Consider the following 14,023-nt stretch of genomic DNA (forward strand, 5'->3'; position numbering starts at 1 on the left):
TGTGTGTGTGTGTGTGTGTGTGTGTGTGTGTGTGTGTGTGTGTGTGTGTGTGTGTGTGTGTGTGTGTAGTTGTATTCTACAATATTCTACAAAAACTACATTATCCATATGAGATGTTTTGTCAAAACTGAGTTTGTCACATTCTCTAAGTGCAAATAAGAGGAACAGTTTAACATTTGTGTACATATATTTATTTTTAATCACTATGCTCAGAGTTAAATAAAAAGATCAAAACCATGCTCATATCTGTCGTCATATATTTGACGTGAAGCTGGTGCCAGCAGCTGGTTATCCTAGCTTAGCATAAAAACTGGAACTGGCTGCTAGCTGTATCTTTATAGTTACCATCGAAATATGAGACGGATATTGAACTTCTTCACTAGCTCTCTACAAAAAAGCTAATGTTCGTAGGTCAAATCATAATTCCCAAAATGTCAAACTATTCCTAAACTTGTTTTCATATGTTCACAAATAGTAATAAACATTTACACATTAAAAGATCGACATCTCAGAACTGAAAACAGAGAGAGCCTTACTTCTAATATGACATATAGTGTCCAACAATCTTCTCAACTATAAAACAAATATTCACCTCAAATGCAAGGATTACGTTTCAGTGTAAACCCATTTTCAGAATCAGACTGACTTTAAGTCACCTTGTTTGAAAAGAAACCCCAGTTTCCTGTGTAACTGCTGTTAACTGACACAGATGTGGACAATGAGTATGCTTAAAAATCATATAAAAAGTTGTATAAAATGAAAAGCTCCACAGCATCAAAAGTCTGAAAAGTCTATCGCAATGCGTCTTGGCCGACAAAATTATGCATCTGCCTTGACCGCCAAAATATAGCCCCTTTGTATTCTCTCCCATTGTATCCAAATAAGGGTATTCAAATGTGGATGTGGTCGAGAAAAACATCTGTCTTCCCTGTGGACATATGTAAAACACTATACCTATTGTCAATTTTGGAGGGATCCTACTTCTTGGTAAGTTTCCCTCCAAATTGATTCAGCCAATTAGAAGTAGTGTGGGGGGTAGGAGCGCAACAAACAAGACAGACAGCGGTGAACCTCTGTCTGACCCCCAGCTGGACTCAAAGAACACTGCTTATCAAACTCACCAGGCCTGAGGCATCACTAAAGCACCACTGGGCTGAAAATAACAATACTCATCTGGATTTCAAACAGAGGGAACTGGGAGATGCTCTGTCAATTGCAGCTAATGAGAGTCATAAATGTGAAGTGAAAGGGGCTGGAGATGCCGTCCTCTAAAGGCCGACAACTAAAGTGGGTTTCCCTCCAAAAACAAGACAGACCAAGCCAAATAAACGTCAGGCAATCATGGCAAGCTCACCCACACTGCCATGCTCTAATGAGGGAATCAGGATCTTTAAAAGAGGCATGACACATGCTTGCTTCAATTTGACCACAATCAAACGCTGAGGTACTGAGCGCAGTTGCTTTGTAGTTTAAATTTACCCTCAAACCTCCCGTAACTTCCTGTGCATTCCGCGGTTACTGCAATGTGTTTTCATTTGCCTTTATTAATCCCTGACTGCTGCTCGAATTAAAAGACTGACTGTCAAAAGTAAGTTGCTCTTGTGTTAGCGCTAGAAGCATTGTGTGAAGAACCACTTAAAAAGAGACTGGCCTGTTTACCACCCAGCTAAACTATTCCCTTGTGTGCTTTTGAACACTGAGGAATGTGAAAATCAACGCAAAGGACATCAAAGTTGGCTGCAGTATTGACGCTGTCCTTGTGTGAAGTCAGTTCCATCATTATCTGCTTACATTGAAGATAAGGGACTGGATGTTACCTCTTTGTCAAGATAGGAATACAATACTGATTAGGCTTTAAGGATAATTATTGTTTTTATGACAGCACTTTAAGAGAAAACTATTTATGCAGAAATATGCAGAAAACAATTAATATGTTTTACATTATTAGACCATTATGACTAATGCATTACTGCAACTGCAGTTACTGCAAAGTAACTAATAGCTGTCAAATGTGGTAACAAGTGAAACACTTCCTCTGGAAAGTAGTGGAGTAGAGGTTTTACATAGCATAAAGTGTTAAAAGTATATAGTATATATAAAGAGTAAAGTATAAGTAGTAAATTGTACTGAAGTTCAGTACTTGAGAAAGTGTACTTTAATTAATTTTATTCAGTATTTGTGCATTATGCATTGTGTTAAAACATTTGGACATTTAACAAAACAGAATTACCACTCCTGACTGAGAAATATCAAAACCTTTGGTCTCCAGAGGTGGAGTTTAACACAATGTTTAATGCCCAAGTGACAAAAAAAGTATATCTGTCATAAGAAAACTGATCCAATAACAGATGACTCAAAAACTCGAAGTGTTCAAAAGTCGAGTGATAGCGAACTTCTGGAATTTGGCCACAATAAAATGGAGGTATCTCTTCCCTCCATTTTGCTAATGAAAAGGTCCACAGGGCACCCAGCTGTGACCTCTGACCCCAGACACTATAATTAGGTTATATTTGGAGCTGCTGAATGCAAGTAGTGGATAGCAAATGTGTGGAGTTTTAAAGAAGATATAAACCAACATCTTCAAAAGAGCTTTTAAAAGATGAATTTTCCTCAAAGAGACACAAACAGATGACAATGATGAGTAAGATTTAAGTACAATAAACTGAGAAAAGACCACATGTGTAAGACTGATAGTCGTAAGAGAGCGCGAAAGAGAGTTGTGTTAGAGATTGCTTCAGAAAGAGAGCAAACTAGGACTTGATCACGGCTGCTACAAACAAATCTCTTCCGTTTTTTTAATTTCTGACTAAATCACCATATGATTCATATGAAAATAGCAACTTGTGGGGCCGTATCATCGTGCAAAAGTTATGTGAGATCCCAATGGAGAAGATTAAAGCCCACAAGGGCCATATAGCTGTATTGAGACAGTAGAGCTAAGTGATCTATTACATGTTTAGAAAGAATTAAAGAGCATTCTCAGGGTGTCTCTGCGTGTTTCCAGCTGCGTTTGCTATCAACCCTCTCTGACACTGTTTATCTGGTATAGGGCCCTCTTGTATTCAGTTTCCCACTGGGCTTTACACTAACACACAGACACACACACACACACACACACACACACACACACACACACAAGCCAACATGAGAGGCACAAAGAGAAATTTACAGGAATACAAACAAACACATACACAATCAGGATCCTGAGAAAGTGCACTGAGAGAGCAGGTGTCGGTTTTCACATGCATCTCTCATGGGGGCTCGGAGGGTAAATATCAGCACAAGTTTTTTGCAAACTCCTCCTGGCAATGGTTCTTCTCACAGCCTTTGGCCGCCAATCGACTCTGACCGCTGACCATGAGTCTCTCACCTGCATGGAGAGGTGGGAAAACGCCAGCTTCAACACTCTCACTAACTCATCACAACACAAAACTCCAGTGGAGTATGGGAATTGTTAAAACAGTCCATTTTTCTACATACAAATTGTGGCACTATTTAAACTCACTTACAGCTCAAACTTTGACTTAGTGTACAAAATCCTTTTTATGTGTACAAAGCATGACCATCTACCCTGTAATTATATGATGTGTAAAAAGGAATACTATCCGTCACAGTGACATTCCACAAACCCACATTTTTACTATATGTTGTGTACATGTAACAGAAATAATCAGTTGTCAGTATGATACCTAAATATACTCGGCAAATAGACAGCGTTTGTTAAAATATTGCTGTATTCTGTCTTTCACAAGATTAAAGCTTTTCACATTTAACCCTTAAATAATTTAGAAATACCCTTATTCCACCCTTATTATTTCCCATGACTAACCTTAAACTAACCAAGCATTAAACAAGACACAGCACAATCCTTTGGCGGGAAAGGCCTATTTTCTGCCACCCTGAACGTAAGCTGATTGTTGAGTATCCTGACAAGGTCTTAGATCTCATTACAAGCAGGTAGATGACTCTGTGCAGGAAAACAAACAGCGGCGATGTCAGATCAGCCGGATTAGCACTGAGGTGCCATGGGAAGCTGCTGAAAGGTCTGGGAACAGATCAGACCAGGTCTTGTTGTTTCAGCTCGGATATTATACTGTAGATAGCATACTGCTGCTGCACCAAACTTTTCTGAATAATATACAACCTGTCAACCTTCTCTCTGGCACATAATGGACACTCCCTTTTATGACAATAGACCAATTCTGTGTAAGGCTTTGATCCGGCTACAGGCTCGGGCTTCTAGATGTCCAGAGAAGTCAGCCTTGTTGAAGGTGTGTTGTGTTACAGAAGACAAAAGTGGGAAATTCAAAGGACGTTCAGTTTTTTTTCTACTATGCAAAAGGTATATGTATAATATTTGTCTTTGCAGATTCCCTAAAGTTTCTTATGGAACCTATACATGGCTACCGACATTAAACTGAACATATCATGAATCTGTATTACCCTCTTTCACTTTCCTCTTTCTGGATTGCTCTTACATGCACATTACCCTGACTATAGAACATTTTAGAAATATAGGAAGATGGTTAGTCTCTGTGTCTGAGACAGCGAGAACGGACAGCAAGAGAAAAATAACACATGTCAAGGGCCCGTGAATGCCGGTGACACCACACTGTCAGTACATTCTCCCTGTGTTCGCCGGCACACACAGAGAAATACAGTAGACCAAGTAAATAGACACAGCACTAACACGTGCGTGCAAACTCTTGTATGCGTACAGCAGCACTGTTTGAAGACACTCTCATTGGCGGTCTGGTGAGAATACAGCAAGAGCAAAAACTCCGCAGGAATCTGGTTCAGTGGTTCAAGTATGAGGACAAGCAGGCAGTGTTTCATTAGAGTGAAAGATGGCATTGTTCCAAAAGCAGAATGGAAACAACCAGATCTGATGGTTTACATACTCAGACTGGCCTTTTTAGTAACATTTAATTCTCCATCCCATAAACCATGTCTTTATTTGCTGATGAAAATTCTCAGTAACAAAGAGGGGGAATAGCATTTCATTTGGTAATAAAACAGGTGATCACCACATCAAATGAGTTCAATCTCAGCCTGTTTGAACTGTAAGATCCTTACAGTATGCGCATTATGCACACATGTCACACAACAGTATTGAATAAGACTGTAGTTCAGGTCATACCAGGGTCATACCAAAGTGTGTGTGTACTATTGTTTTAAAGCGCACGTGTATGAATGCATGCACGCTGATGTATGACAAAGTGTGCAAATCTAACTGTCCCGGTCTAAACACACTGTGCACATGTGGATGCTATGACATATTTGTGAAGTCCATAACTAAGTTTAGGCACTAATGTATTCATTTTTTTTGACTGGGTCCCCCCCCCCTCACTATATACTTTAAACACTGTTGCTTTGAAATGGCCTGCAGAAAACAAAGCTCCATCCTGCTGCAGACAATGAAGCAGCTGGATTTCTGCACATGTGCCTTTGTGTTGGTCTGAGGCCTTGCCATAACTCCATCGGAGAAGCCTAGACTTTCATCACGCACACACACACACACACACAAAACACACGTACACCGAAAGTCACTGGCTCGGGGAGATGGATGGCAGTGACGGCACAAAAGAATATTGATTTGGTTATAAATGCCACAACATGAAAGAGACACCCAGCGGGGTTAAGGGCAGAGGGCACGACAACCAGAGAAGGCAAAATCTTCATCATCATCATCACCATCATCATCATACATGATGCGTCTGAAAATCAGTTTAGCATTATTCAACTGTGACCAGCACTTTATGTCTCCTTTTTTAAATTTGATTTAGACTCATGAAGATAATATCTTATCTAACATTTCAGAAGTCTTTGGAAATGGCCAGTGTGAAAAATTAAGATGCTTCAGAATAAAGCACATAAAGTATGCTACTTATGTATATCTACAGACAGCTTTATTATATAAATTCAGTGGATTTTGGATAGTTAAAAAAAGACAATTGATTATGATTACAACAAGGAGTTTCGTGGTGATTATCTACATCAAACAACCGTGACTTCAACAGAAAGTGGTTTTGAAAGAAAGGTTATAGAATATTCTAAAAACCAAGATTTCTCTGCTATAAAACCCTGCATCATCAAGCACTTTTATAGTGCATTTAAAGTCCCCATCCAGTCAAAAATGTGTTTTCTTATTGTTCTTTTACACGGATGTTTGAGCCTCACAGGAAGTAGTTTGACACTTGAACACTGCTTTGACATTAATCTACTGAAGAACAGAAAGTCTCTCTGCGCTCACACTGAATCTCATTTTAAGTGACTAGTTTAAGCCAATCGTGGTTCAATATATAACTTACATATACTGGTATGTGATGTGGGAACTTAAAGCACCCAGTACACGTACACTGATAATGTAGCCTACTTTACAAGTAAGTAGATGACCTCTTATGTCCAGTAGTTAAACTTTGGAAATTAAACTTATTTAGTGTGCAAAATCTTTTTTGGTTGTGAATTAGATATCATTTTAAGAATTATTAGTTAACTAGTTTCTTTACGTAGTAAACTATATCAGGTGCACATTGTTATTTGTCTTAAAACATATCTGGAAGTTAAATAATGATTAATTCATTATTTATTCTCAGAATAATTGTCAAATTAAAATAATTTTTAAGGCATTAGATTTAATAATAAAACAAGTTCCAGTAACATCAGATAAAATAAATAAAAATAGAAACTATAAAATATACTGAATGTTGCTGTAAACCCTCTTAGCATTTCAGTTAATTGGTATTTTCTTTGCAGACAGGTCGAACACAACAGTGAATGGAAACCTTGCATACTGCTACTCATTCTGCAGGTCAGACGTCCCTCCCCCTCCGCTGCGTGTGAGTGGTTTAAAGTTTCACTTCTCGGACTCTGATTGGTCCCTGAAGTTTTTCCGAGGGGGAATAACTTGAGAGCTCTGCGTCCCCTGACGCACAGCAGTCCGCAGGGTTCAGAGGAGAGAGTAGAAAGTTTAGCAGTGTTCTCTTATCTTACACAACAGGGTAAGAGGATACAAAACTATGGAGGTTATCAGAGATATTGTTTCATAGAGGAATTTGACTCGCAGAGGTTTCAGCTTTGGAATTATCTTTTTGTAACGTTTTTTTTTTTTACTTTGCATCATCCGTTGTCGAAATGCCTGCTTTGGTGGTTTGGATTAACGCAATTTGGATTTTATCTTTTGCCGGTTTTGACGCGGCTTCTTCAAGCTATTCTGAAGACCAGTGCAGCTGGAGAGGCAGGCAAGTATTTTCATAATTTTATGTGTGCTCTTTCTGCATTTGGCTGAATGATAGATGATTCAAATGTGGCGCTCAGAGATGCTACAGGTGTCTCGCTGGCAAAGGACAATGTCTGTTGAAATGCAACATGTTGAGACGTGTCGTTAGGGCGCAGTGAAAATGTTTCTAGTGCTCTGCTGCGAATGCGCCTCCAGGCTGTCTGCAGGAGGCATCGGGGGGTCCAGACAGACAGGAGACTAAAGGATTAATTCGGATAATTGGCGAGAAAAAAACATGTGGTGCGTGCAGTTGTTGTTGTAGATATTTTGTAAAAATTCCTGCAGAGGACTTTTGGTTCTTATAAGTTTTGCCCTTAAGATGCTCAGACTGGCCCCTGCCACCACCGGCTGCCGGTAGTCGGCGCTTTCACTTACACCGATGGGCCTAAACTGAAACTTAATCCTCTGTATTTGTTCCTCAAAAGCAAAGGAGAAAGATACTTTAGGAGACTGGTTTTAGGTTTTAGATTCATAGCATTTGTGTGCTCAGACACCATATTTGTTAGTTTTTGTCATCAGCCACTGCATTACTGCAGATGCTTAAAGTGATAAACTACTACTTCTAAATCTTATATTCTTTTCTTTTTGTGCCATTTTCTGGTTCTACTAGTTTCTTATGACAAGTTTGGTTTAAGTTGCCTGTTTGCAGGGTTCACATTTAAACCAGCTTAGTCCATCCTGCAGATATTTTAGGTATATTTTAGTATCCACTGATGATGCTGATGTTAGGGACTCATGTTCTCATGTTTTAAGCTTGGAAAAAGAATCCAGAAACCTTTTATGTAACCCTGTCTCCCTTCCTTTTCTCCTTGTCACAGTGGTTTGTCCCAGCAGCAGGGCAGTGTGGAGCAGATCTCCCTCCACTGCTCCGAGGGCACACTGGACTGGCTGTATCCCAAAGGGGCCCTTCGCCTCACCCTCTCACCCCGCCTGCCCTCTGTGGCGGTGGGGCCCGGTGGCAGCAGCTCAGGCCTCATCACGGCCTGCGTCAAGCCCTCTGAGCAGTTCCACGGGGCCCAGCTGTACCTGGAGAGAGATGGGGTCCTGGAGCTCCTGGTAGGGGACCGCCTGGAGTCCTCTCCCCCGCCGAGGGTTCGCTGCTTCAGCCGCCTGCCCGGGGAGAGGGTTGCTCTCTTCCTGCAAGCTACACCCCATCAGGACATCAGCAGAAGGATCGCCTCCTTTCGCTATGAGCTGAGAGGGGACTGGACCGCGCGCCTGTCGCTGGACTCCAACCCCATCAGCAGTGAAGGTGAGTCAGTGAGGCGTGAGTCGGCCATGTTGGTTTGAGTGTGGCCACCTGAGGTGAAATAAGGAGACACTATGACATGTTTTGTAATTTCTAGCAAATAGTGAACAGAGGAAGTACAGCATAACGTTTGGCCAGTGTTATCTCCCTGTAACAGAAACCTAACTCTCAGATCATCATATTTCTAATTTCTCTCTCCTTATTGAAAGAAAGAATTCAAAAAAGAAACCAAACTCTTAAAAACCTACCGAACTGTGGTCAAAGTTCTCTTTCTTCCTTCCTTTAAAGTTTGGAGGATGTAAGGGTTTAACCCAGCGGTGATGATACCATACACCATGTAGATGATTCATAATTCATATCAGGCCTCTGCGGTCTGGTTGGACTTTCCAAGGCCCATGCAGACCACAGAGAGGAGGAAGTGGCCAAACTTTCCCCAGAGGCGTGCTGGGGCAGGAGAGCTGTGGAGTGGGGAGGAGGGGGACAAAAGCACAGTATGTGGGGCTTTCTCCAGAGTCCAGAGCCCTTTGAATGGGTAACGCATGAGTATTCTGGGATTACTGCCGTCGTCTAGGCGACAGGGAGGCCTCTGCCCAGCTGAGATGCTCCACTCTTTTGTTGAGCTGCCTCTCTATGGAGAGACTTGTCTGTAGGAGTATACTCCCCCCTCTACATCCCTCTCCCACACACACACACACACACACAGCCTTGGAAGGGGGTTGTGGGCTAGAGAGGAAGGAATCTCATTTATCAAGCGGTTTTCACTAAGGAGGAGAATGTGTGGGGTGGGCAAGGGGCCTCCAAAGAACCACAAGAACTTTAAAAAATGCCAGAACGTTTTTTTTTTTTCTACCCACAGTTTAGTCAGTGCAGACGGACAGAGCTTTGCTAGTTTGGTTTGAATTTTTTTGTGGCCATCATCAAATCCTGTTACAACTTTAGTATGGTGTTTTTTTTTTCTCCAGTTTTTAAGAATAGTTGTCAAGCCTTGGCAGAGAGAAAGGAGAGTATTTCGTGGGAAGTGTGATTGTGCTTTAAAAAGAATCTTTGAAGTCCACCCCCACTCCCTCTCATGGCCCCTGTCAGAAGGCTTTGATGAGGTGTGACTGTAGACACCCTGAACGGCTTTAAGGGGGGAAGTTTCATCTGGCCTTTAAATTGTCTGGGGTGGAAAACCCTTGCACCTTAAAGCTCCACTAGTCCTCCTCTGCCAACTGTAAAAGTAGCAGCTGTCTGTTGGAACGCAGTGGTTGGTCTCTCCTTTGTTGCTCATCTTTGCACAAAGGTTTAGGTCCAGATTCACATCTCACATTTCTCTGCATGTGATCTGGAAATGCGGTCTTTGATTTCCGAAGGCATACAAGTGTTATCTGGCAGTTTAGAGTGTTATGTGAGGTCACTAACTGTCTCTGCCTCTCCTTTTCCTTCCCTTGTTGTCTTTCCAGAGGCCTGCAGACCCTGCAACAACACTGAGATCCTGATGGCCGTTTGCACCAGTGACTTTGGTAAGTTACCTGACGTAAGAAGTTGCCAATAGAACATATAAAAACCCAGTAAATCAGGAATAAAATGTCATTGTCATCCAGAAACACACCCCTCCAATTCAACCAAGATTAACAAATTAAACCAGACCACCAAAAAGTCAGGCAGCAAAGCTATAGAACATAATGATTTCATGTCAGGATCTACTAATGTACAAATCGGTTTAAAGGCAGAGCGCTCCACTGCCTCCAAACCCTCTTCTTGCAAAAGTGCAAAGGTTAAAGGTGAAACAGCAGCTCTCTGCAACCACAACACACACACACACTAACACCCCTACTGAAGGCACTGTAGTGGACAAATACTAACATCATCTCCCCCCCCCCCCCCCCCCCCCCAAGAGAAGGAGCAGTGGACTGTTCTGCAGGCCTTTTGATAGAGCTGTAATGGCACTGAGAAGAAGTTCATCTGGCAACAAATGTTAGGATTAGTGAACAGCCTTTGGCCTCTGTATGACTTTTACCATCAGTTGGGGGGTCAACAAAAAAATCACAACACTAACTAGAATAGGACAGTATGCAATATGACAAAAATACAGCCAAAAAATTGTAAAGTTTTAAAGTTAACAAAAACTTAAATTAAAATTTGGCATTGTAAAATACCCACAGAAGTTAACCTGCATGTCCTGTTTATCCACAGTTGTGCGAGGAAACATCCGATCAGTGGTGGAAGACGATAACCTGCGGGCAGCGGTGATTAAGGTCAGCGCCACCCGGGTGTTTCGTCAGAAGTACGCCCTGTTCACCGGCAACAGTCGCCTGACCAGCCGGGGTGAGGTTAGGACTCTGCTGCAGTGTGGCGTCAAACCGGGGCCCGGCAGCTTTCTCTTCACCGGTCGGGTCCACTTTGGAGAGGCCTGGTTGGGCTGTGCTCCCCGTTACAAGGACTTCCAGCGGGCTTACACTATAGCCAAAGCGGCCCAGCAGATACCCTGTGAACTGCCTGTAGACTGAAACAGAAACTCTGCAGCAGCTTGTCTACCGCTCAGAGTCGAGGCCGTACGCCAGGCCAAACTCAGCCTTGTTCCATATTTTGGAAAAAGCCATGGTGTGCAACTGTTGGCTGATGCCGCCATGGCACAACCAACGTCTTCCCAAAGGTCTGAGGAGTGAAAGGGGCTTTTCCCAACACCATTTCAGTGCATTATGCAGTCAAGGGGTCAGAAAAAATCTGGTGGATTTGTGGCGCGAGGGACATGGTTGAAATGAAGATTAAAGCATTTGGCATTGGACAGTTTTTGCACAAAGTCATGCTATTATGCAGGTTCAGAGCTCAAAGCTTTAATCTATCGTAAAGCTTTCCATTCGGGTTAATTAAGTCAAGCCATCAATTCAGGCCTATTGAGAGTCATTGCTTTGAAACTCAGGATAATCTATTATTATAAGTTCTATAGAAAGCTAACTGCCTATTATTGGTTGGTATCCCAGTGAGGATACACTTAGGCACCTTTTTGTTCAGTTAATGTCAGGCCACAGGAAAGGGATGTTCTGCTGGCTACCCCTGTATTGCGGTCATCCTCAGTGTTACTATTATGAAGAAGATTGTCCTCAGAACATTTTATATATATATATATATATATATATATATATATATATTTGCACTGATAAAGGAAAGGGAATGATCTGGAAAGTGTGATGCTGAAAGCACTGAAAACCAAATACAAAGCAACGATATGTAGCACAGCGGAGTGATTGAGAATTTAATATATGTACAGAAAATGTGAACACATACAGTAGTGACACAAAGCTAAGGCTACCTGAGCAAGTTTCCCAGCTCAAACTAGTGCCGAGAGCACTTTCATATTCTTGCCAACTCTGAGATTTTGCTTCTGTAAGGAGATGCAGCATTGTAGGAGCCCTGTATTACCATACATTTCAGTAGCCATGCAATATTTCTGCAAAATTGAACTAATTGGACTGTATTTGACTTCAAAGAGAATTATTTAAAAGATATGATGGAGTGTTGCCAAAGCGGTTCTAAGTGTTGTGGTCTAGTCATTCACTGCACTGCTTATGTTGTCACAAGATATTTACCTGTATAGATCAGCAATGTTCATAAAACTGACGACAACAGCCTTTCATAATTGTGTTATTATATGATGTAAATGGGATGGTAGGGATGAAAAAATCCTCTAACCTGGACAAGGCTAGTTGAAAAGAAACACAAAAATATGCATTTAATGTACAAAATTCTGTTCTGTAAAATTATTTTATATCTAATGTGCACTATATCAACAAGGGGAGGGGTTCATACCAAATTACCGTGATGTGCTGAAGCGGTATGTCTTAAATGCGTACACTGCCATTTTTGCTGTTTCTTTTTTATGTAAATGTATGTGAATAGCAACGTGAATGTAAATATGTTGATAAGAAATTCTAGAAACAACGGCATGAAAAAAACAGCGTCTCAGTATTGTGGATTATTTTTGTGTTTGTCTGTGTTATTAAAATATACTGTGAGAAAATACCCATGTATTTATTTTCTTCTTAAAGCCTTCCTCTTATATTCACTTTGAATTCTTTCTTTATTTCATGCTCCACAAACTGGTGGATACATAATTTATCGGCATTCTAACCCTCTCACATACAGTTTAACCTACACTATAGTATTTAGGTCCAAAGGTTTCTAGCATGGTAAACCTTTCTCAGGCATAAGTCACTTCAAGTACCCATGAATCAGATCCCTGAAAGCCCAGAACAAACGGCGTGTCTGAGAGAGCCAGAGGCCTAAAAGGCGGAGAGATTTAAGGAGTGTTCAGGACCCTGAGGGCGTTCAGACAGGGAAGGAGGTTGAAAACAGTTTGGAATTCTGTTGTCCTCAGACACCCACTTTCAGGATTCAGGAAGCAATAAATAGCCATTAAGGGAGCGGTGTGGCAGACTCGGCTGAGCTGAGGTGCCACACAGTCGCTTGCTTTATCCTGACAGTGTGTGTGCAAGGACACAATAAAAAAACCAATCACTTTTCTACTCCACATAAGACATGCCTTCAGCCTAGAACTAAATATTGTTTTTTACCTCAATGTGGATTGTATCTACAGCATCAAAAACCATATCTGTTACCTATGTTCTGCTCTAACTGGAAGAGTTGCATGGTAGACAATACCACCAAATAAAACACCCATATTACTGATCCTCTATGATAAATTCCCCACCTGTTTCTCCTCCTTGCAAAATTCTGCATTAACATGTACATGCACACACCTCAGTAAAATCTCAGATTTACTGCTGCCAGTAAATCCACTTGAAAAACAGCAGCTGGGGAATTTACATGGTGTATAGGTTAAATGGGGGAAAAAAATCCCAAAAGCTCAACATGCCTTCCATGTCTGGCGAGCTATCTCCCATAGAGACCCTGACACTGGTTTGCCACCGCATCAGTAGTTCATGTGAGTGAACCTCCCCAGCTATTTACTGCCTCGGTGCTCATTGAAAACATCACATAGCTAGGGGCCCTGCAAACACACACATACACATACACACACGCACACACACACACACACCTGCCCCCTCCCCTCCAGTACATCTGAGCTTACTGCTGCAGGGCTGATAAGACAAAACAAAGAGCACTCAAATTATACTCCAACAACTAATACATCATGTGCCATTTTGACAAAGCTTAACTTCCTGCATTGTTGTCACTTCATAGTGACCGTAGCTTCAACCCCAAAACCACAGTATTGATGGCAGTGTAGCCACAATGACACAGTTTAGTTTTGCACTCGCTCAGTAAAAGCTATTGCATTGCGTTTGGGTCTAACTTATTAATGATTATATTGCACACTGATGATTGCACAAACTCCTTTGACACTAAATGATAGTCATTTCTTTTTGCAGTGCTGCAAACACAATAAAGCCTGCCCCATCCCCCTCCCCCCGTCCACCCAACTCCTCTCTTTATTCTGTCCTGTTGTCGATTTGAGGTCAGGTATGGACACGGCAAGGCGGGAAGCACCCAGG

At 41.6% G+C, this 14,023-nt stretch overlaps 1 protein-coding gene across 1 annotated transcript; it reads left to right on the forward strand.

The window, feature by feature from the left end:
• Nucleotides 1-6,913: 6,913 nt before the first annotated feature.
• metrn (meteorin, glial cell differentiation regulator) lies at nt 6,914-12,456 on the forward strand. The gene is made up of 4 exons (XM_034860958.1): nt 6,914-7,241; nt 8,098-8,531; nt 9,971-10,030; nt 10,704-12,456. The coding sequence occupies exons 1-4, from the start codon at nt 7,135-7,137 to the stop codon at nt 11,015-11,017; spliced, it is 915 nt and encodes a 304-aa protein (XP_034716849.1). The 5' UTR covers nt 6,914-7,134; the 3' UTR covers nt 11,018-12,456.
• Nucleotides 12,457-14,023: the final 1,567 nt, after the last annotated feature.

Source organism: Etheostoma cragini, chromosome 21, assembly GCF_013103735.1.
Source record: "Etheostoma cragini isolate CJK2018 chromosome 21, CSU_Ecrag_1.0, whole genome shotgun sequence".
Taxonomy (NCBI): Eukaryota; Metazoa; Chordata; class Actinopteri; order Perciformes; family Percidae; genus Etheostoma; species Etheostoma cragini.